The following is a 24,972-nucleotide window of genomic DNA, read 5'->3' as shown; positions in this document are numbered from 1 at the left end:
GCGTCTCAAACATACCAGTACTTTATTACAATATAAACATAACAGGTAGCAAGAATGAAAAACAAAAAACACTAAAAGGGTGTGGGCCTATAGCAGGGCAAGAGCACAAGGGGCTACTAGGAGGGGAAGAGGGGGGCCGGGGTTGGACGTTGCCCTGGAGGGTAGGCACAGACGTGAACCGTTGTTTAAGGGTGCGTACAAGCACAGCAAATGGTGTAGGATCTGTAAAGCTAAAAGCTAGGGGTTCTGAGTGGGTAATACACAGCACACCAAGGAAAGATGGAACTGGATGGTTTAGTTTGTTAACATCGGGTTCCTCTGCTTTCTAAAGTATAGAAACAGCTGTTGTGTTGAAAAGGTCAAGTACAGTAGAACTAACCACCCTAAGCAGTGTACACTCTGTTCAAGTACAGTAGAATTAACCACCCTAAGTAGTGTACACTCTGTTCAAGTACAGTAGAATTAACCACCCTAAGTAGTGTACACTCTGTTCAAGAACAGTAGAACTAACCACTCTAAGTAGTGTACACTCTGTTCAAGTACAGTAGAATTAACCACCCTAAGTAGTGTACACTCTGTTCAAGAACAGTAGAACTAACCACCCTAAGTAGTGTACACTCTGTTCAAGTACAGTAGAATTAACCACCCTAAGTAGTGTACACTCTGTTCAAGAACAGTAGAACTAACCACCCTAAGTAGTGTACACTCTGTTCAAGTACAGTAGAATTAACCACCCTAAGTAGTGTACACTCTGTTCAAGTACAGTAGAATTAACCACCCTAAGTAGTGTACACTCTGTTCAAGTACAGTAGAACTAGCCACCCTAAGTAGTGTACACTCTGTTCAAGTACAGTAGAATTAACCACCCTAAGTAGTGTACACTCTGTTCAAGTACAGTAGAATTAACCACCCTAAGTAGTGTACACTCTGTTCAAGTACAGTAGAACTAACCACCCTAAGTAGTGTACACTCTGTTCAAGTACAGTAGAATTAACCACCCTAAGTAGTGTACACTCTGTTCAAGTACAGTAGGACTAACCACCCTAAGTAGTGTACACTCTGTTTGAAGCACTTATGTCCTCTCTGCCATCTAATACTGTGCCAGGAGCTTTGTACAAATGGAATGGACTTTATTTGTCATTGCTACAGTACAGGTACCAAACAACGAAATTTAGGAAGTAGTCAAATAAATCACGCCTTTATTTTGGAAAGACATGATGTGTTTACATTTGATCCATTTAATTTGTATTGCATAGAAACAGACAAGATGTGCATTAGAAATAAAATATGACAGTTACAATATGACAGATACAATATGACATAAGGGCCAAAACATTGTTCATCAATAAAATACTATGATAAAATTACACTCATACATGATTAAGATTCCTAACTAATATCATCAATGTTTCATTTCTGAAGCAACATAAGCAACTGCAGGTAAACATGTATGGGTGTGGTTGTGGGTGTGTGTGTGAGAGACTTGGCTGTAGATGTAGCAACCTGTCTTGTTTTTTACATACATAACCTCAGCGTGGGGGGGCTATGAAGGTCTGGGGGCTGAGCCCTTGCTACCCTCTCACCAGAGGCCTCCTCGGGAGGGGGGGTTCAAATCTGGTGTGTGTGGGACCTTGGGTCTGGATGTGGCGAGCTGATGAACTTCTCTCCATAGAGAATGAATGGGAATCAGTGACAGGTGTGCATCAGGCACACACACACGCACAGGCGCGCGCACACTTACATTCTCCTAGAGGTCCGGTTTGGGTACTGTCGGATTCGGCTCGACGCGCTGATGTGGATAGAGGTATAGAACTCACACGCACACACTCACACTCACAAATGTATATATATATACAAATGTGTGTGTGTGTGTGTGTGTGTGTGAGAGAGAGTGTGTGTGTGTGAGTTCTATACCTCTATCCACATCAGCGCGTCGAGCCGAAACCGACCGTACCTCTAGCGTACCTCTAGCTCAAAGTAAGTGTGTGTGTCGGCTTCTCCTCTACTCTGCACAGAGACACAGATCCACCCCCCCCCACCCTAAACCCTGGGTAGAGGGGCTCAGTGAAGGTGGTTGTGAGTGTGAACAGGAGGGTCAGTGTGTCAGAGGAGACGCTGTAGAAGGACAGAGTGCCGGCCGGCCAGTCCAGATACACTCCTACTCTGCTGGAGGAGGGTGCAGGTAGACTGATACTAATATCATTGTTCTTGATGATGTAATAACCACCCCAGCACGCCAGGCTCCAGGATTTGTCATTGTGTCCCAGCTCAGAGTCTTTCCCCTCTCCTTTCCTGTTGATTCCTTTATAAGCCACTCCTATACCAGCGTACCTCCCCCTCATCTCTACCTCCCAGTAACAGCGGCCAGTCAGACCCTCTCTACACAGCACCTGTAGCTGGTGGTCAAACCTCTCTGGGTGATCAGGATACGGCTGCTTCTCTCTCCCACATGTCACCTTTCTGTTCTCCTCAGACAGAGAGAGGCCTCTGTGTGCTGTGTTTGGGTCCAGTGTGAGCTCACAGGCATCTGATGAGAAAGACCATTCAAGTTAGTGTTAGTTCACACAAAATATGTCTGGCTGGCTAGTAGGGATGTAACGATGCATCACGATGGAGTTAATTATCCATACAAATCTGTGAGATGAAAAATGAATCGCCATATTTGTTTCGGACAATGCGAGGAATGTGGACATTGCAGTGAGAGGCCGGGCTAGAACCACATAACATCACCATGTTATAGTGTTTTGTCCACACGTTAACCTTGGCCACCCAAGAGGTTGAGTGTACCCCGCGTCAGCCGCGTGCTGGGTCAGGTGAGGCGGGTTGCAGCCTTCTGCCACCGAGGCTCCACAGCCACCGCTGTGTTCTAACTTCTCCTAGAACGCTTCTTGTGAATCTCTTGTAGCTAACAGCCGTGTGCAGTTTAAAACATGCAGAGCTACATTTTTTGTTTAGTGATGGGGGAAACGAAGCTTTCTGACGCATTGACACATTCAACACGATTGTGTCTGAATAAATGTCAATCTATCGATGTAGAACCATGGCAACCATCCAGCAGCTCCATAATGAAACCATGGCAACCATACAGCAGCTCCATAATGAAACCATGGCAACCACAGAGCAGCTCCATACTGACATCTGCTGGTTAGGTCATGGTATGGGTTAGGGTTAGGGGTTACATAATGACATCTGCTGGTCAGGTCATGGTATGGGTTAGGGTTAGGGGTTACATAATGACATCAGCTAGTCAGATCATGGTATGGGTTAGGGGTTACATAATGACATCTGCTAGTCAGGTCATGGTATGGGTGAGGGTTAGGGGTTACATAATGACATCTGCTAGTCAGGTCATGGTATGGGTGAGGGTTAGGGGTTACATAATGACATCTGCTAGTCAGGTCATGGTATGGGTGAGGGTTAGGGGTTACATAATGACATCTGCTAGTCAGGTCATGGTATGGGTTAGGGGTTACATAATGACATCTGCTAGTCAGGTCATGGTATGGGTGAGGGTTAGGGGTTACATAATGACATCTGCTAGTCAGGTCATGGTATGGGTTAGGGTTAGGGGTTACATAATGACATCTGCTAGTCAGGTCATGGTATGGGTTAGGGTTAGGGGTTACATAATGACATCAGCTAGTCAGGTCATGGTATGGGTTAGGGTTAGGGGTTACATAATGACATCTGCTAGTCAGGTCATGGTATGGGTTAGGGTTAGGGGTTACATAATGACATCAGCTAGTCAGGTCATGGTATGGGTTAGGGTTAGGGGTTACATAATGACATCTGCTAGTCAGGTCATGGTATGTATCGACTGATTGACAAGTGAGGAATTTGGGGCCAAATCCTATAAGCCCACCGTCATCTGTGATGTCATGTTCAATAAAGGTGCTGTGACAAACTGTGGATGTGTATGTGGCCATGTATGCGGTCTTAAATGTTGGTGTGTCTAGTAGACTACAGCCTAGTAGAACGTTTAACTCGTTTGAATTGATGACCTGTCATGAATGTGTCTGTAGTCAATATGACGTCATTCTGATTGGCATGAATGCAAATGTTGTGTACATTTCTGATATGTAAAGATAAAAATGTCAACGACATTTAGGCACGTGTGGGCAGTGGTGTGCCGTCAGGGCCAGCAAGGCCTTCTCTGCTGGCCTAAACATCATCAGAATATACATTTTATTTTAATATATTTTTTCCACAAATATGTATTAATGATTCCCCATAGTCTATTCTCTTCATTTCATAGCTTTCCTCTTGGTTGCGCTGCTTCCAGTCTCCGATTGAGATTTGGAGGGCTGGCCTTTATGTTAGAGCTTTTATCCAATCAAAATGTGTTGCTAGGGGGCTCCAAAATCTGCCCGCCTGCACGATAAACCGTGCCGCGGATACGACCTGTAACTTAACGTTGGAACGAGAAAACCTGTGGCGTACCTAGTAAACCTACGTAGATGCGAGCAAAAGCAACAACGGCGCCTGCTGTAAGGCTCAATGATGTCAGCACCCAGCACGTCTTTTGATTGGATACGCACTATTGATACGCACTATTGATATTCACTATTGATATTCACTATTGAGATGCGTAACTATGCCGGTAGATGTGAAACTTTTGAAAGTGCGCAGGGAAACGGAGCTCCACAACGAAAGCTTTCGTTGACTGATCGATAATACTGATCGATTGTGTCCTGTTTTTGGGTAAACAATAACTTTCATTTAGGGGACACGATAAAAGCGCCGAGTCCACAAACAGAGGAAACTACGTTGAGCTTCTTTCTTTTCTGGCTGAAAACAACCCAGATTTACATTACCACCTGTCCACAAACAAAGTGTTTACTGGGACGTCAGGCAAAATACAAAACGACCTGATTTTTGCTATTGCTGAAGTGATGGGAGAAGAGATCAAAATGGAGATTAAAAAGGCACCCTTTGTCGCTATTATGGTGGACGAGACGACAGACGTGGGTAATGTAGCGATCTTAAAGATGTTAGTTTAACACTCTTCATTGTAAATGCGGATTTATTGATTAAAAATGCTTCGGAAATATTAATATAACTCTGTTGTACTTGTCTGACTATGTTAAGGTGATGCAACACCCGGTTATACTGTGTTTCTGTCTAGTTTCTAGAGCCATGGCGTCATAACGATGGTATTAAGAGGTAGAATAATTCAGGTAGGAATGTGTCGGACATCACTGAAGGCCTAGGTGTGAAATGCACCGCCCGCCACTGCGTGTGGGACATGGCTGTGTGACAATTGGGGCAGATATAGATGGTCAACATGTCATAACATGCAGAGATAACTTTTTTGTGTTTTGAGCCCATGACATTTGATTGCAGATTACATGCAAGACTAGCTAGCTCGCTAGAATAAAGTTTGATGTGTCTTTGGTATTGACAGGTGGAGGGAAGCTGTCATGCTGGTTATCTATCCATGTTGTTGGGCTTTAAGGTTCAACTGTTATTGCTGTAGCTCGCTGCACTCGTCTTGCAATGCTGTAGTGGAAGTGTGCATTGTTGGTGGTGTGTTGGTGTGTTATTGTAAGTGTACAGCTAAACTAGCTAGCTACATTGACATTGGGAATGCAGTTGAAGAAGTGATTCTGCATGCAGGGTCATCAACATGTAAACTGAGGGGGAAATGCTTTTTAACATCCAAATAGATCATTTCTATGACCTGTCTTCAGCTGTGCTTAAGGAACGACATATCAGCAGCAATACTTTTTGAAAATATGATTTGAGTCTAGCCGAACACATCCCATATGTCAACAAAACAATACAGTATAATAACTCCTTATTTGGTTGGTTATGAAGAGGTACAAATAAGCGATTATTTAAGAAAATACAGTATTTTGTAGTTTTTGTCTGAGAAAAAAATTATGAATCGGTTATAAATGTCTGCAATCTCATTTTGTTAAAAGAAATCGTGAGAAAATCGTATTGTGAATCGTCTCGTATCGTGAGTTGAGTGCATCGTTACATCCCTACTGACTAGCTTTTCATATGTCAGCGCCCTGGCAATATTAACTACATGTGAGAGAGAATGCTGTAAAAATATACAATAAGTCACTATGCAACGTCATGGTATAATCACTATGCAACTATGCCTCAAACATCAAAACCTCCTGATGTTTCTCCTCAAACATCCAAACTTACGTCTCCTGAGACGACATGTCAATGAGTCACCACTGTGGTCCTCGCTGTAAAACAAAAAAGAAACATGACATTTGCATGATGAAGAGGTTACCCAACAAGACAGAGAACCCAAAAACCATATTCAGTATTTACCTGAGTCTGTCCACTTCAGCAGGATAGAATGGGTCATTCTCTCTCAGGTCCAGGACTCTCAGGTGGGTGTTTGAGTTGAAGGCGGAGGCCAATGTACCACAACTCTCCACTGTAAGACCACAGCTGTAGAGCCTAGTAAAACATGATCATTGAATAATTGAAGTGTTCACTGGTTACTGAAACTGAACTTGTGTAAAGGACCTCTGGTGATAATATCTGTCTGTATGGATCATTTAATCATGTTTGTCCAACTGTGTTAGACAGGTGCCACGTGACCTATTGTTTAATTCATCATCAAGCAGTTTGACCATTTATAAAAAGTCTCCATAGGAGGGAAGCTGCTATGTTCCAGTTCTATGTCCTCTGTCAGGGGATGGGGGTGGAGGCTGAATGATTGTATTAAAAAGGTTATGGCCTTTACCTCAATGTCTCTCTTTTAACTATGGATATGTCCTTGTTTATTTATATGAGTTTATAAGATTTTGATTTGATTTTGATTTCAAACTTTGTTAGATATTCAAAATGTAATATGTGGATGTGACGATCCACACTGGTACCACCAGTGGGCGCCATACATCTGTTTTGTTGACCTTCTCTTTTGGTTCCAGATGGGCACAGGTGGGGGTGATCATCCTGATTGTCTCAGGAACTTTAAGAGGGGGTCAAATTGATGGACTCGCTCTCTTCCTTGTCGACCAGCAGCCTTTTTGTTTGTTGTTACTATTTACTTTATCATTATTTCCATTTAACATATTATTCTTTAAATAAATCTCCTATTATTGTTCTCCATGTGTCGTCTCCCTTTTTGTCACCTTGTCCTGAGCCAGGCAAGCGTAACAGTGGATGAAAGTGAAATAGTGTATATTACCCAGTATGTCTACTCACGTCAGTGTCTCCAGTTTGCAGTGTGGACTCTCCAGTCCAGCAGAGAGCAGCTTCACTCCTGAGTCTTGTAGATTGTTGTTACTGAGGTGCAGCTCTCTCAGGTGGGAGGAGTTTGAGCTGAGAGCTGAGGCCAGCGCTTCACAGCATCTCTCTGTGAGGTTACAATCCTGCAGCCTGAATAAGAATTCAATAAAATGATGCAGTAAATCCATAACAGTTCAGTGTAGCCTACAGTAATAATTACAATACTGATAAAAGATTGTAATCAGTGAGGTCAGCCCTTGACCTTGTTTCTTCTCTTAACAATGTCCTTTACATTGCTTCTCCATATGAGTAGTCAACACTAACATGTGTCATTAGAGGTACGATCGCTGGCTGTCCTCTGGTCACCTGACAGACAGCTGCACCCTTTGACTCAACCCCGTCTGAACTAACGCTATGCTTCAGAGAATGATGTGGTTGGATCAAAAACTGTTAAAGTTACATTATGGAGGATGTTGCCTCTGGGGGTGATCTTGAGCTAAAAGGGAAATAGTCAGAAATATAATATATATAATTATATACATATATAATAATACCCAGAAATTATCTCATTGGTCAGAAAGAGACACCTAAAACTAAAGATTGCTTTTTACTGAGGCCAGACATTTATTGATATTTTATCATAGGAGAATGATAACTTTATGGACCTGTTATGATAATTGAATTGTTATTGACTTAGTATTTATAATGTGCCCTATTGCCTATTGTGTAGTTGTTATTATTTATTAGTATTTCTTCTCCTTGACATTTCACTGTGCTGTTGAGAGGTTGAGAGGTTGAGAGGCTCGTAGCAGCATTTCATTGTAGCGTTTACATCCTGTATCCTGATTGATTTGACCATACACCATTCACTCAACACACCATACACCATACACTCAACACTTTAGCAAAAGTTTGAGGTAAACAATTAATTTACCGGTAGCTAAAATTCTGTTTTTTAGTGTATCATTAAGAGTAACCTACTTTTACATTGAAAGAAGACTAATGATTGTATCAAAAAGGTTATGGCCTTTACCCCAATGTCTCTCTTTTAACACTGGACCTTGTTTATTTATATGAGTTTATATTCATAGTTTTTTATTTCAAACTTTGTCAGATATTCAAAATGTAATATGTGGATTAAAGGTGAAATACTGTATATTACCCAGTATGTCTACTCACCCCAGTGTCTCCAGTTTGCAGTGTGGACTCTCCAGTCCAGCAGAGAGCAGCTTCACTCCTGAGTCTTGTAGATTGTTGTCACTGAGGTTCAGCTCTCTCAGGTGGGAGGAGTTTGAGCTGAGAGCTGAGGCCAGCGCTTCACAGCATCTCTCTGTGAGGTTACATCCAACCAACCTGAATAAGAATTCAATAACATGATGCAGTAAGTCCATAACAGTTCAGTGTAGCCTACAGTAATAATTACAATACTGATAAAAGATTGTAATCAGTGAGGTCAGCCCTTGACCTTGTTTCTTCTGTTAACAATGTCCTTTACATTGCTTCTCCATATGAGTAGTCAACACAAACATGTGTCACTAGAGGTACGATCGCTGGCTGTTTAATTTAAACTTTTTTAGATTTTTACAATGTAATAACTTATCAAAACTACATTAACAATCTAATGAAGAAGCTCAATCAATTGGATCTCCCAATTTGGCACCTCACCTCAAAGGAAATAACTGAACCAATAGGAAGACTAGAATAGAGTCTATAAGCTCCATGGCAACCTCCTCCCTTGGACTCACCACTGCTCTGCACTTTCACACTCCAATGACCTGACTTTTCAGAATTACACAAATAATCTAGCCATTAAATCGTTCTTTCAGATCCAAAACAATAACTCCCCTCCAACACTCACTGCTCTTCTTCCAAGACCAAATACAAGACAGGAACGCATCACTAGATCAATTTCACGTGCACTTATCCCAGTTCCAGCTTACAAAGACAACTACGGTCAGAGATCATGTTTTCACACACACACTAAAACCTGGAATGAGATCCCATATTCCATTAGAGAAACAACCTCTATCTCACATGTCAAACATATAAACACCATCTGAGGGAAGGACACTCCTGCAACCACTGATCCAACTCACATATACCATCTCACTCACTCCACTTAAGTCCTCTCCTTTGTAGTTATTGTATAACTGTTTATGTTTAGCTGTTGTCTTGCTTCTGTGATTGTTCCCATTTTTACTTTTTGTATTGTTATGGGATTCTGTCTTTTTGTGCTGCAGAACAGGAACCAGCTTTAACTGAGTCAAACCAGCTTTAACTGAGTCACAACAGTCACAACCATTTTTAACATCTTACTACATTTTAACATCTTGTAGTGATCAACCAGTGCCCAGGGAAGCAAACTACAGACTTGTCAACTGAATGCACCACACCTGAGCCTCCTCCTTGGGAGTCACAGATAAGGAGGAGAGGAGACAGCACACGGGGGAGGAGTGAACAGAACCAGACGTGTTGTGAGGGTGAGGGACGATTTCTGGCACAGCAATTCTGTAGTAGAGGATATTGACGTGTGTTTGTCTGTTGCCAGGCTGGTCTGGGCCTAGCCTTTGGAGAGAAGGGGGAAAGAGACCCCCCACAGCCTATAGAGTGGAAGCTCCCTCTGATCCGTGCCTACAGAACCACCCCTGGTCAAGGACCCCCCCCCCGCACACCTCCAAGGCCCGGAGGCCTTAGGGACTTATATTCTCTGGACCCTTAAAGGGCCAGGCAGAGACCTGAGGTGGACTTTTATTTCCCTGTGCTGATCATTCTTTAGTAAACACGCCCGTTGAGGCAGAACTGCTCCCTGTTGTCGGTGTCTGTTTCTACCTTATTATACCCGGTCCTACGTGGTGGTCACCACAATCTGTAATGTTTCCTTTTATTGTTTTCATGTATAATAATAAATAAGAAAAGAAAGAAAGAATATGTATAGTAAACGTGCAATACTGTATATTACCCAGTATGTCTACTCATGTTACCACCAGGTGCTAGCTAGCTACGGTAGCTAATGTTACCACCAGGTGCTAGCTAGCTACGGTAGCTAATGTTACCACCAGGTGCTAGCTAACTAAGGTAGCTAATGTTACCACCAGGTGCTAGCTAACTAAGGTAGCTAATGTTACCACCAGGTGCTAGCTAACTAAGGTAGCTAATGTTACCACCAGGTGCTAGCTAGCTACGGTAGCTAATGTTACCACCAGGTGCTAGCCAGCTATGGTAGCTAATGTTACCACCAGGTGCTAGCCAGCTACGGTAGCTAATGTTACCACCAGGTGCTAGCTAACTAAGGTAGCTAATGTTACCACCAGGTGCTAGCCAGCTACGGTAGCTAATGTTACCACCAGGTGCTAGCTACGGTAGCTAATGTTACCACCAGGTGCTAGCCAGCTACGGTAGCTAATGTTACCACCAGGTGCTAGCCAGCTACGGTAGCTAATGTTACCACCAGGTGCTAGCTAGCATTTATAGAGTCTATAACCCTTAACACGCCCCTTAACTGTGTAAGCCACGCCCACTTTGACACAAGCTCCGCCCACTTTGACACAAGCTCCGCCCACTTTGACACAAGCTCCGCCCACTTTGACACAAGCTCCGCCCACTAACTGTCTAAGCCACTCCCACTTTGACACAAGCTCCGCCCACTTTGACACAAGCTCCGCCCACTTTGACACAAGCTCCGCCCACTTTGACACAAGCTCCGCCCACTTTGGCACAAGCTCCGCCCACTTTGACTTAAGCTCCGCCCACTTTGACTTAAGCGCCGCCCACTTTGACTTAAGCTCCGCCCACTTTGACTTAAGCTCCGCCCACTTAGACACAAACTCCGCCCACTTTGACTTAAGCTCCGCCCACTTAGACACAAGCCCCGCCCACTTTGACTTAAGCACCGCCCACTTTGACTTAAGCTCCGCCCACTTTGACTTAAGCTCCGCCCACTTAGACACAAGCTCCGCCCACTTTGACTTAAGCTCCGCCCACTTTGACTTAAGCTCCGCCCACTTAGACACAAGCTCCGCCCACTTAGACACAAGCTCCGCCCACTTTGACTTAAGCTCCGCCCACTTTGACTTAAGCTCCGCCCACTTAGACAAAGCTCCGCCCACTTTGACTTAAGCCACTCCCACTTAGACACAAGCTCCGCCCACTCAGACACAAGCTCCGCCCACTTTGACTTAAGCCACGCCCACTTTGGGGGCACGTGCACCTGCGTATGCCCGGGAAACGCCGCACTTTTTATAGTTTGATAAGGACTACTTGTCTTTTTTTTCCGATCTGATTTTTTTTTTTCCCCCATTGGCTTTTATGATCGTGAGATCACGCTGATTCCGAAAAGGTATATCGTTAGCATTGAACGTTGAGCTCGTGGCTAATTTGCAGGAAACTCGTTAACGGAGAGACCGTTTGAGCTAGCGCCTCGAAACTCGGGCCACGTGACCGGACCCCTGTGACGCTTCATCGTGGAGATTTTTGGGTGCCTGGGACTTTTTCTTCTTCTTCTCCTTCTTCTTCAAGTCCCAGGGCATAGAGAGAGTGAGCTGCACAAGCTCCGCCCACTTAGACACAAGCTCCGCCCACTTTGACACAAGCTCCGCCCACTTTGACACAAGCTCCGCCCACTTTGACACAAGCTCCGCCCACTTTGACACAAGCTCCGCCCACTTTGGCTTAAGCTCCGCCCACTTTGACTTAAGCGCCGCCCACTTTGACTTAAGCTCCGCCCACTTAGACACAAGCTCCGCCCACTTAGACACAAGCTCCGCCCACTTAGACACAAGCTCCGCCCACTTTGACTTAAGCTCCGCCCAATTTTTTACATCTTTAACTACATCTTTAACAATTTAACATCTTACTACATTTGAACATCTTGTAGTGATCAACCAGTGCCCAGGGAAGCAAACTACAGACTCGTCAACTGAATGCACCACACCTGAGCCTCCTCCTTGGGAGTCACAGATAAGGAGGAGAGGAGACAGCACACGGGGGGAGGAGTGAACAGAACCAGACGTGTTGTGAGGGTGAGGGACGGTTTCCGGCACAGCAATTCTGTAGTAGAGGATATTGACGTGTGTTTGTCTGTTGCCAGGCTGGTCTGGGCCTAGCCCTTGGAGAGAAGGGGGAAAGAGACCCCCCACAGCCCATAGAGTGGAAGCTCCCTCTGATCCGTGCCTACAGAACCACCCCTGGTCACGGACCCACCCCGCACGCCTCCAAGGCCCGGAGGCCTTAGTGACTTATATTCTCTGGACCCTTAAAGGGCCAGGCAGAGACCTGAGGTGGACTTTTATTTCCCTGTGCTGATTATTCTTTAGTAAACACGCCCGTTGAGGCTGAACTGCTCCCTGTTGTCGGTGTCTGTTTCTACCTTATTATACCCGGTCCTACGTGGTGGTCACCACAATCTGTAATGTTTCCTTTTATTTTTTTCATGTATAATAATAAATAAGAAAAGAAAGAATATGTATAGTAAACGTGCAATACTGTATATTACCCAGTATGTCTACTCACCCCAGTGTCTCCAGTTTGCAGTGTGGACTCTCCAGTCCAGCAGAGAGCAGCTTCACTCCTGAGTCTTGTAGGTTGTTGTTACTGAGGTCCAGCTCTCTCAGGTGGGAGGAGTTTGAGCTGAGAGCTGAGGCCAGCGCTTCACAGCATCTCTCTGTGAGCATACATTCACTCAGCCTGAATAAGAATTCAATAAAATAATGCAGTAAGTCCATAACAGTTCAGTGTAGCCTACAGTAATAATTATAATACTGATAAAAGATTGTAATCAGTGAGGTCAGCCCTTGACCTTGTTTCTTCTCTTAACAATGTCCTTTACATTGCTTCTCCATATGAGTAGTCAACACAAACATGTGTCACTAGAGGTACGATCGCTGGCTGTTTAATTTAAACTTTTTTAGATTTTTTAATATTCGTCGGCATGACCTAACTCTCTCTGACGCACGCACGCACACACATTTACACACACACACACACACACACACACACACACACACATACACACACACACACACACACACACACACACACACACACCTCGGCGGACCTAAATCTCTCACACAAACGTAGCCTAGCCCAAACTCTCTGATCATTATGTGATGGCAAGTTCAGGAGTTGGACTTTCTCTTGAAATAATATAATTTTTTTCCTCAAATGTCCTCAGAGAAAACGGCACCGAACTCGGTAACCCGCCCCATCTGGCAACCCTGTGCGCATGCGTGTCTATGCTTTTTTGCCTATCAAAATGATCACGTTCAGTAAACAGGCCGACTGCACTGTAACTACTCTGAATCACAGAGCGCATGCGCGAGGTAAACTCTCTTCTTGACAGATTTCCATTAGGAGAATGGGATAGATCTGTACAGCAGGGCAGCGGTTTTAAACCAGAACGATCTAACACACTGAGAGACAAACATTTAAATGCTTTTTTTTATTAAAAGGCTTGGGCATGTGCCGCATTTATAGCTTATTATGACGGCTCGCCCATGGGTTAATACCGGTGGTATTCCAGTTTACCGCCGCATATCCGTGTTGGATCGTTAATTGGAGAATTAGCTTTTATTCGTATTTTCTAAGGTTGTAGAAATGTATTTTAATTGTTGGTAGTAAACACAACGCAGAGTCAACAGAGACATTCATAAACAACAAAAGCCAACAATTGAGATACTCACTTGGCTGTTCGTGAGACTCTGAACACTGGCAGTAGCCCCAGGAGACCCTCGTCTGATCTGGAGTAACGGCTGAGGTCAAATTCATCCAAGTTGCGTTGACCAGTCAGCAACACAAAGACCACAGCTGACCACTGTGCAGGTGAGAGGTTGACCTGTGAGAGACCTTGATACCCCAGGTACTGTTGGATCTCCTCCACTAGAGAATGGTCATTCAGCTCATTCAGACAGTGGAACAGGTTGATGCACCTCTCTGGAGAGGGATTCTCCTGGATCTTCTCCTTGATGTACTTGACTGTTTCCTCATTGGTCTGTGAGCTGCTTCCTGTCGGTGTCAGAAGGCCTCGCAGGAGATTCTGATTGGACTCCAGTGAGAGGCCCAGGAGGAAGCGGAGGAACAGGTCCAGGTGTCCATTCTCACTCTGCAAGGCCTTGTCTACTGCGCTCTTGTGGAGGTTGATGGCTGCTGTCGCTCTGATTGTGGGTGGTGTCTCCATAAGATTGGTATTGCTGTCGTTGAATGTGAGGAACACATACAGAGCAGCAAGAAACTCCTGAACACTCAGATGCACGAAGCAGTACACTTTCCCTCGGTGCAGTCCACACTCCTCCCTAAAGATCTGTGTGCACACTCCTGAGGACACTGCTTCTCCGACGTCAATGCCACACTCTCTCAGTTCCTCCTCGTAGAAGATCAGATGTCCATTTTCCAGCTGTTTGAAGGCCAGTTTTCCCAGTGACAGAATGATCTCTTTGTCCCAGAGTGAATCTCTGTCATGGTCTCCAGGATACTTCACATTCCTCTGTACGGTCTGAAACACCAGGAAGTGTGTGTACATCTGTGTCAGAGTCTTGGGCATCTCTCCTCCCTCTGCTTCACCCAACAGTCTCTCCAGAGTAGTGGCTGAGACCCAACAGAACACTGGTATGTGGCACATGATGTGGAGACTCCTTGACCCCTCAACATGTGAGATGATTCTGTTGGCCATGTTCTCATCACTGATTCTCTTCCTGAAGTACTCCTCCTTCTGTGGGTTGTTGAACCCTTGTACCTCTGTCACCCGGTCAACACACTCAGGAGGAATCTGATTGGCTGCTGCAGGTCGGGAGGTCATCCAGAGGAGAGCAGAGGGAAGCAGATTCCCCTTGATGAGGTTTGTCAGCAGCACGTCCACTGAGGCTGACTCTGTGACATCACAACATCTCTTGTTGTTCTGGAAGTCAAGAGGAAGTCGACACTCATCCAGACCATCAAAGACAAACACAACTTTGTATTTGTCATAGTTGGAGATTCCTGATTCTCTTGTTTCCACATAGAAGTGATCGAGGAGTTCCAACAAACTGTAGTTTTTGCCGATGCATAAATTCAACTCTCTGAAAGGGAGTGAAAATATGAACTGGACATCCTGATTGGCTTCTCCTTCAGCCCAGTCCAAAATAGACTTCTGCACAGAGATTGTCTTTCCAATGCCAGCGACTCCCATGGTTAACACATTTCTGATTGGTCTGTCTTGTCCAGGTGAGGGTTTGAAGATGTCCTTGCATTTGATTGGTCTCTCTTCTGTAGCTGGTCTTCTGGATGCTGTCTGAATCTGTCTGACCTCATGTTCATTATTGACCTCTCCACTTCCACCCTCAGTGATGTAGACCTCTGTGAAGATCTCATTGAGATGTTTTGGGTTGCCTTGTTTAGCTATTCCCTCAAACACACACTGACACCTTCTCTTATGGTTGAGTTTTAGTTCAACTTGGCACAACAAAGCACATTCATCTGAGGGAACAAATAATACAGAAAATGTCCTTTAGTAGTCGAGTTGAGCAACTTGCAAACCTTTAACCTCATTTGCATAATGAGTAAATGCATGCATGATACAGACAATGCTCTTCCGTTGACCATTTCCAAACACAATCAGTGAATACATTCAAGAGTATGCAGTATTTACACCACAGTCCTTTTCATGGTGGACATTCAGTATAACTGACGTCTTCACTGCTTTTCCTGTCTGTGTCCTTTCCTGTGTTTCTATGGTGTAGTTATTGGTAGTTATTGGTGTCGTTATTGGTAGTTATTGGTGTAGCATGTGTTGGCTGGGGATTAACAGACTAATAGTAGGAATCTCTTACTGTACTCCAGTGTGTCAGCGAGCTCCGTCTGGTTCATGGTTCTCAGCATGTGCAGTGTGATCTGTAGAGCCCCCTTCCTGGCCCCCATCCTCTGCCTCTCCTCCTCTCCATCCCCTCCCTGGTCCTCAGCACGTCCTGGGTGCAGGAGTCTGTTCTTATGCTTCTCCAGCTCCTCCTTGAAAAAGTCCACACCCTTCTGCTCAAGCAGCTGAAGAAGAAATGAAAACCGCTTTGAAATGAAAGTCAATGGACAAAATACATTACTTGTGCATACTGTTTCACTTCAGAAGACCAGCATAATTTGTTAGGGTCCCCTCCCCTAAGTACCTTGGGATTGGGTTGGATGAAAAGGTAAATTATACTAATACTAACCCATTGACAAGCTGAAACTAAAGAGACCAAAAAACTAAAGTTGAAATTGGGGTTTTATTTCAGGAACAGGATTTTTCTTTTCAATGTCAATTACAAATTGTCTTATTTGAAACCCTAGTACCTTAAAATTCTTGATACAGTATATCACGGTGCTTATAACAACATTGTATAGTGTTATATATATAGAGAACAACATTGGTTAAGATTCATTAATAATGCTCGATCACTCATCACTGTGAATGGTCTGCCAGGGTGCAATGGAGCTCTCTCTCCACCAGGAGGCTAAAGCACTTGTACACCTTTGTGTACAAAGCATTGATCGGGCAACTCCCTCTGTATCTCTGTTCCTTACTAGATCAGCCACTCAGTCCTAGTAGTGTTACTAGAACAGTATTCACACCCGCTGCTGTCCTTGTCTGTTCCTCAGGCTAGAACTGAGACAGGGAACATACTGTATATGTTTCCCATAATGCCCTTCATCCTGTAAACACGCTTCAAACATTCTGAAGTTAGAGGAGTTAGTATCCTTGCCTGTTTTTAAGTCTCTGATCAACGACAATGTTTTTGATGCTGCAGTTGTTTTGCAATTTCATAATGCGTTGGTAACTTGACATTTTGTCTTTTGTGTATATTTGTATTGTTGTAACATTTCACGTACACACTGCTACTTCCCTGTGTGCCATCTTGTCAGGTCACCCTCGCAAAAGAGGTTTTAACCTCAATGGGTCTTACCTGGTTAAATAAAGGTTACATAAATAAATACAACATTTTATTTGTTCCTACACTTTGAAGCCATTGCATGGACCCTGATTAATTCTACTGAAAATCTGATAACTCATTAGCCAAGACCCAACCTCACAGCTTACAAACAGCTGGACAATACTTCTGACTGGAAATTAATTTGACAGATGGTGGCTTTACAAATGTAAGACAAGACTCACCTCAAACACAGAGGACAGGTCAGGACCACTGGGGATCTCTGCCTCTGATCTGGGTCGGCTCCTGTGGAAATAAAACACCTTGTCTCAATGTTGGCATTGTGTCATATTCTCCTTGTTGCTTTTGGTTGCTCAGAACACTTTGTATCATTCAGAGGTGTGCTCTGTTCCATAAACATCATTACAAGTGGGAGTGTAACCAGATTGTCCATCCATAGATCACAGATGTGTAATGATGGTTATAATCATGCCTGGTGAGGCAGCAGGGATTCCTTCACAGGTTCTTTACAGCATTAAAGGGATGTTAGAGGTTGTGACTCGTGTGATATTACCTTTGTTCACTGTCAATGTTTTCTTTACGAAAATTCATCAGACCACCCTTCGACATATCACTCTTCATGGATACACAGCTGGGGACAGAGCTGCATCCTGATTGGACAGTGCTGTAACAAAAGACAGACCTTCAGTCTTTGACTCACTACGCACGTACACACACACACACACACACACACACAGCATTACATCTAAAGGTTGTGAGGACTTGTGTGATATTACCTTTGTTCACTGTCAATGTTTTCCTGATGAAAATTTATCAGATGACCAATCGACATATCACTCTTCATGGATACACAGCTGGGGGCAGAGCTGCATCCTGATTGGACAGTGCTGTAACAAAAGACAGGCCTTCAATCTTTGACTCAACACGCACATGCACACACACACACACACACACACACACACACACACACACACACACACACACACACAGCATTACATCTAGAGGTTGTGAGGACTTGTGTGATATTACCTTTGTTCACTGTCAATGTTTTCTTGACGAAAATTTATCAGACCATCCTTCGACCGATCACTCTTCATGGATACACAGCTGGGGGCAGAGCTGCATCCTGATTGGACAGTGCTGTAACAAAAGACAGGCCTTCAATCTTTGACTCAACACCCACATGCATGCACACACACACACACACCTTGTTCTGTCCAGTGCGTTTTACATGAATGAATGAATGAATGAATGGTCTTTGTCATTGCTATAGTACAGGTACCAAACAACGAAATTTGGGAGGGGTGGCTCCCCTGGTGCTAGGAAAGAAAAAAAAGGGAAAGGAGCTGGTTTACATAAATGTACACTATCCACTATACTATACTGTACAGATAAAACACTGTGCTGTACTCTATGCTATGCTATACCTATTCTAACATTTCCTATTTCTCTGCAACCTTCTTTATGAAGCAACCTTCTTTATGAATGACGCCTCTGGAACTCTCTCCCTCAACCACTCAGAGACTCACCCTCACTCTCCACGTTTACGGTACATGTAGAGGTTATTAGGTGAACACATGATATTACCTTGGCTCTGTGTCAAAGTCTCCTTTAGAAGAGTCCATGGCCTGATCTCTCTCCATGGACACACAGCTGGGCTCAGAGGAGCTGCATCTTGGCTGATCTGAGCTGGAATACAAATGTAGATAACTCACTCTATGAGTTAAAACACACACACACACACACACACACACAGGTTTCTCTCTCTCCTATCACCTCAACGGCTCCATGGTCAAATGATGTAGTGGCAGCCAGTCCCACACATCTGACTCCCCGGATCACAGGAGAGGACTGAATCAGCCTGAGAATCCACACAACGTGAATTTAATATAAAGACACATACAGTACTCTCTCTCTCTCTCTCTCTCTCTCTCTCTCTCTGTATCTCTCTCTCTGTATCTCTCTCTCTCTCTCTCTCTTTCTCTCTCTCTCTCGGTATCTCTGTATCTCTCTCTCTCTCTCTCTCTCTTTCTCTCTCCCTCTCTCTCTCTCTCTCTCTCCACACGGCCTTAGCTCCTTCCTCACAGTCTTCCTCACTAGTTCCTATCTTCACAGAGAGAAGCTTTATTGGTGTAATGAACTCCCACATGACTGGCTGTTACTCTGCTCACAGTTCAAGAGTCCATCAGATACATCCCCTGCAATATGACACCTGTACACTAGGACCAGACACTGAACCACACAAGTGGAGACAGATCTAGAGTCATGTACACTAGGACCAGACACTGAACCGCACAAGTGGAGACAGATCTAGAGTCATGTTCAATCAGACTGGCAGGCTGGTCAGTTCAGCTCACAGACAACAACAGTCTGATGCACCATAAGAGTGGGTGCTTGGATTGGATGTTCCATTGACGTTTCTGCACCACACAATAAACATGACATCATTCTGATCATAAAAGAACACTTACACTGCTGACAAGGTTATCAATATGATACTTAAATTGAAGTTTATGATCAATCCAGATACCAAGATTCTTGTACTCTGAGACTCTCAAAGGTCAAAGTTGTTACGGTGGTGTTTGTTGCTAAGGTGTGGTTATGTTCCCATTTCACCTGTCTTGACTTTCAGTTACGTAACTACACATGGGAGATGACATTAAAACCATTTAAAACTTTTAATCAAAACCTTTTGAAATGGTTGACCCTGATGGACCCTGATGACCCTCATGTAGACACACAGTCATGTGTAAGTGCTAGGCATTGGTATCTGTTTATTTATAAGCTGCTTCTTGGGAATTTGCCACCCTCCATTTCTGTACTGTTACATCAGAACCTTGGCCCTTACCTCAGCTGATCTAACGACTGGCTGCTCTAAAGGTCTCCTGTGTGCCTACAGAACATGGGAAGACTGCCTAGCATCTGTCTGCATTATCCTATCACCTTCCCAGATGTATAGTAGCCTATGGACCTCTCAGATTACCATGAGATGAAATGTTCTCTCTCTCTCTCTCTCTCTCTCTCTCTCTCTCTCTCTCTCTCTCTCTCTCTCTCTCTCACTCTCTCTCACTCTCTCTCACTCTCTCTCTCTCTCTCTCTCTCCCTCTCCCTCTCCCTCTCTCTCTCTCTCTCTCTCTCCCCCTCCCTCCCTCTCTCTCCCGCTCTCTCTCTCCTTGTTTACACTGAATCTTAGTCATTTCTGATCAAATACAGCAGTTGGAGCAATGATGTACATTATCAATATACCATAAGTACAGCTGCCAACTCACAGAAGCCCCATGAGAACATTTACTTTATATTTAACCAGGAATAAAAACTAATTGAGATTAAAAATCTCTTTTACAAGAGCATCCTGACCAAGACAGGTAACAGCACAACTACGGGGTTACACACATAAAACAAACATGAAACACACATGAAACAAACGTAAAACAAACATGAAACAAACATTTGCACTTACCTTTTGTGAATGGTTGTCGCCCACTGCCTTCTACAGTCTGCCTCGTTCTAATCTGGGAACCCAGAATGGAGTGACTCTAGTCGAGTTCTAACCTTGATCAGAGAGACTTTACCATCTTGAGTTAATCATCAACTCATGGCTGAATAAGTCTGTTCCCTAACTCTTAGTTCAGGTGTTCATAATCAGATATGCCCCTATAAATATAATAATGATTACAGATATACCCCTGGATTCATGCTGGCATTAGTGGCCCGAGGAAAAATAGGTGAACACATGAGCACATAGAACACAGAGTTAACGAACAGGGAACAATTAACACAGCAATGTCCAGAGGGGGGGTGGGGGGGGTGGCAGGGTTAGGGGAGATGGTTAGGGGTAGGGGAGGTTGTATGCATGTCCAGAGGGGGGGGCAGGGTTAGGGGAGATGGTTAGGGGTAGGGGAGGTTGTATGCATGTCCAGGGGGGGGGGGTGGCAGGGTTAGGGGAGATGTTAGGGGTAGGGGAGGTTGTATGCATGTCCAGGGGGGAGGGGGGCTGGCAGGGTTAGGGGAGATGGTTAGGGGTAGGGGAGGTTGTATGCATGTCCAGAGGGGGGTGGCAGGGTTAGGGGAGATGGATAGGGGTAGGGAAGGTTGTATGCATGTCCAGGGGGGGAGGGGGGGTGGCAGGGTTAGGGGAGATGGTTAGGGGTAGGGGAGGTTGTATGCATGTCCAGAGGGGGGTGGCAGGGTTAGAGGAGATGGTTAGGGGTAGGGAAGGTTGTATGCATGTCCAGGGGGGGGGGCAGGGTTAGGGGAGATGGTTAGGGGTAGGGGAGGTTGTATGCATGTCCAGGGGGGAGGGGGGGGGGGGGGCTGGCAGGGTTAGGGGAGATGGTTAGGGGTAGGGGAGGTTGTATGCATGTCCAGAGGGGGGTGGCAGGGTTAGGGGAGATGGTTAGGGGTAGGGAAGGTTGTATGCATGTCCAGGGGGGGAGGGGGGGTGGCAGGGTTAGAGGAGATGGTTAGGGGTAGAGGAGGTTGTATGCATGTCCAGGGGGGGAGGGGGTGGCAGGGTTAGGGGAGATGGTTAGGGGTAGGGGAGGTTGTATGCATGTCCAGGGGGGGAGGGGGGTGGCAGGGTTAGGGGAGATGGTTAGGGGTAGGGAAGGTTGTATGCATGTCCAGGGTGGGGGAGGGGGTGGTAGGGTTATGGGAGATAGTTAGGGGTAGGGAAGGTTGTGTGCATGTCCAGGGTGGGGGAGGGGGTGGCAGGGTTAGGGGAGATGGTTAGGGGTAGGGGAGGTTGTATCCATGGGAGAACAAGTAGGTTTTGAGGTGGGATTTAAAAGCGGGGAGTGAGGGTGAGTCTCTGAGTGGTTGAGGGAGAGAGTTCCAGAGGCGATATACCTTGTTTATATCCAGGGGTGCACATAACTTTTTGGGGCCAGTGCTCAGAGGAGCACCTAGGGATGCTGTTTGGTGCTCCCCGAGCTCGCGAGTCACGACCCGTCCCACAGGATGGATGAAAAAGGGATACATGGATAACTTATATTAGCAAAACGACATTTATTCATAAATAAAGATGAACGAACAAATGATTGTGTGCAAAACAAAATAAACAAATGCAAAATCAAATGACTGCTCTTTAAGCATGAAAGTCTGTCAGACTCCTTTAAACACAATGAAATCAACTGACATCTCTTTAAGCACTGCTCTGTTCTGTAAACACTGAAATCAACTTTTCAACAAAAAGTTACAGCCTAAGCATTTATTTATGCTACAAGCTTAATCGTCATCGTCACTGCTCTCTTGACTGCTGTAAATTATCACTGTCCTCAATTTCAACCATGGTAGAGGATATATTTTTTGTGATCAACTTTTTTTTTTTTTTGGGGGGGGTGCGCAAAAGCGCCCTCATGCGGCTGATCTGCCGCGCAGCATGCATTTTGGCGACGCATGCGCACTGGCGCACCAGTTATGTGCACCCCTGTTTATATCATATCTGTTAATAATCTTGTTCTTATCTTGATCTTGTTATCTTATACCATATCTTGTTCATATCATGTTGTCTATCAGAATCAGATTTATTTCTAGCCAGGTAGGTTTTCCACACATACTAGGAATTTGTTCTGGGCTGTCGGTGCATACAATAAATACAATACAGACAGCAGGAACTCATGATATGCAACCAATTATGAAACATTATTTTGTTTTACGTTTATATGTAAGTGTCCCAATCATTTAAAGCTATAAAACACACCTGCAGCCTCCTGTACGGAGTTTCCCCTTCTCTTGTGGGCTCTTTCAATGTTTCGTATGTTGGCATACTGCATATAGCATTCTATATGGTAGCCAATAGCTGCCACATCTGGAATGTAACCAGGGCTGCCAAGTTTCACCAAAAGTTTGGAGTGAGATTTTTTGGCGGTGGAGCGACCCAAAACTGTGCACGTTTTGGCAGCGGCGGCCCCTCTCTCCCACCCAATTATTTGTGCTAGTTTCCTGCAATTTTACGTTGTTCATAATAAGCACAAGAAATGAAAATAATTAACATTTTATAAAACAAGAAAATAATTCAGACAATATATCATATTTATGAAATCTTAATAAACAAATACAGTAGCCTACAGACTCTAAAAGAAAAATTGGCCCCATCAACAGGACTCAGCCCCTTGGTCAGCAGCAGAAAGACCCGTGGTCATCATCTTATATACAGTGCATTGCTCATAGATGGCTGGCTACCATGTTATACAGTACATAGCAGGGTTTTTCCTGGGTCAGAATGAGGGCTTGGTGGGTGATTTTTTTTGTGTTGTATTTGGATTGTAAATTGTAATTATTAATAATTATTATTATTATTAATGTACCTGGTTATGTTACAGTAGAGAAACAAAAAACAGTTACCAAAACTGAGTATTTACTAGCAAAAGATTGGCGTGGTGCAACCGAAATTAGTAAACAACTAGTATTTTCCGGACTATAAGTCGCGCTTTTTTTCATAGTTTGGCTGGTCCTGCGACTTATAGTCAGGCGCGACTTATATATCAATATATATATATATAATCTGTATATCATCTCTGTACATCATCTCTGTATATCATCTCTGTATGTCATCTCTGTATATCATCTCTGTACATCATCTCTGTATATCATCTCTGTATGTCATCTCTGTATATCATCTCTGTATGTCATCTCTGTATATCATCTCTGTATGTCATCTCTGTACATCATCTCTGTATGTCATCTCTGTATATCATCTCTGTATATCATCTCTGTATGTCATCTCTGTATATCATCTCTGTATATCATCTCTGTATATCATCTCTGTATGTCATCTCTGTATATCATCTCTGTATGTCATCTCTGTATATCATCTCTGTATATCATCTCTGTATATCATCTCTGTATATCATCTCTGTATGTCATCTCTGTATATCATCTCTGTATATCATCTCTGTATATCATCTCTGTATATCATCTCTGTATATCATCTCTGTATATCATCTCTGTATGTCATCTCTGTATATCATCTCTGTATGTCATCTCTGTATATCATCTCTGTATGTCATCTCTGTATATCATCTCTGTATGTCATCTCTGTATGTCATCTCTGTATATCATCTCTGTATATCATCTCTGTATGTCATCTCTGTATATCATCTCTGTATGTCATCTCTGTATATCATCTCTGTATGTCATCTCTGTATATCATCTCTGTATGTCATCTCTGTATGTCATCTCTGTATGTCAGTATCATCAAGCAGCGGATCAAACTTCAACCCCAGCACGTTGACATTCAATTGCCTTTTATTTTCCCCACCTCTATGAACCACTGTCAAAATAAATCATTATAAATTAATCCTTTCTCAAAGAAAAACAATGTTACCAAAGTAACTACTGTATGTATAAAACAAAAACATTCACTGCACATGTTCAGCACAAAACTGTGGGTTGCCCCACAGAACGCTCGTTTCAGAACGCTCGTTTCAGAACGCTCGTTTCAGAACGCTCGTTTCAGAACGCTCGTTTCAGAACGCTCGTTACAGAACGCTCGTTTCAGAACGCTCGTTTCAGAACGCTCGTTTCAGAACGCTCGTTTCAGAACGCTCGTTTCAGAACGCTCGTTTCAGAAGGCTCGTTTCAGAACGCTCGTTTCAGAACGCTCGTTTCAGAACGCTCGTTTCAGAACGCTCGTTTCAGAACGCTCGTTTCAGAAGGCTCGTTTCAGAACGCTCGTTACAGAACGCTCGTTTCAGATCGCTCGTTTCAGGTCTTGGTGATGCCCAGCTATCAAATGCCGCCGGTGTCCGGGGAAGTGGATAAAAACAAAAATCACATGTTCTGCTCTGACTGATCTGATTGGCTGGTCACAGAAAAAAAAAAAACGTTGAACACGTTTGTGTTGTGTGGCGTCTTGGGTGGGCAGCTTTTCAACACACGACAA

At 44.2% G+C, this 24,972-nt stretch overlaps 2 protein-coding genes across 3 annotated transcripts in view; both read right to left on the bottom strand.

Moving 5' to 3' along the window:
- Nucleotides 1-1,200: 1,200 nt before the first annotated feature.
- Nucleotides 1,201-17,368, bottom strand: LOC308165114 (NLR family CARD domain-containing protein 3-like). Of its 2 annotated transcripts, XM_080539221.1 has the most exons (9): nt 17,312-17,368; nt 15,999-16,206; nt 13,878-15,645; nt 12,709-12,882; nt 8,380-8,553; nt 7,177-7,350; nt 6,292-6,423; nt 6,160-6,203; nt 1,201-2,527 (listed from the first exon to the last, which is right to left on the bottom strand). In XM_080539221.1, the coding sequence occupies exons 2-9, from the start codon at nt 16,084-16,086 to the stop codon at nt 1,968-1,970; spliced, it is 3,114 nt and encodes a 1,037-aa protein (XP_080395347.1). In that variant the 5' UTR covers nt 16,087-16,206; nt 17,312-17,368; the 3' UTR covers nt 1,201-1,967. The 2 variants fall into 2 exon arrangements, with proteins under 2 accessions (XP_080395347.1, XP_080395348.1); XM_080539222.1 differs by lacking the exons at nt 8,380-8,553; nt 12,709-12,882.
- A 6,775-nt stretch (nt 17,369-24,143) lies between these two features.
- Nucleotides 24,144-24,972, bottom strand: part of LOC308165754 (nucleobindin-2-like) — a 15,709-nt gene continuing 14,880 nt past the window's right edge. Inside the window, exon 14 of the mRNA XM_080539906.1 lies at nt 24,144-24,972. This exon is cut by the window's right edge and continues 2 nt beyond it. The gene's annotated coding sequence lies outside the window, so the exon portion shown is untranslated.

Source organism: Nansenia antarctica (assembly GCF_963989245.1).
Source record: "Nansenia antarctica genome assembly, chromosome: 9".
NCBI classification, from domain to species: domain Eukaryota; kingdom Metazoa; phylum Chordata; class Actinopteri; order Argentiniformes; family Microstomatidae; genus Nansenia; species Nansenia antarctica.
The sequence above is the reverse complement of the archived record's forward strand: the minus strand, read 5'-3'. Positions and strand labels throughout refer to the sequence as shown.

Coding starts and splice junctions, on each gene's coding strand:
- LOC308165114 (XM_080539221.1), bottom strand. CDS start 16,086: ATGGGGGCCAGGAAGGGGGCTCTACAGATCACACTGCACATGCTGAGA. Junction 8,554..12,708: donor TGCAAACTGGAGACACTGGG/GTGAGTAGACAT, acceptor ATTCTTATTCAG/GTTGGTTGGATGTAACCTCA. Junction 2,528..6,159: donor GACATGTCGTCTCAGGAGAC/GTAAGTTTGGAT, acceptor CTTTCTCATCAG/ATGCCTGTGAGCTCACACTG.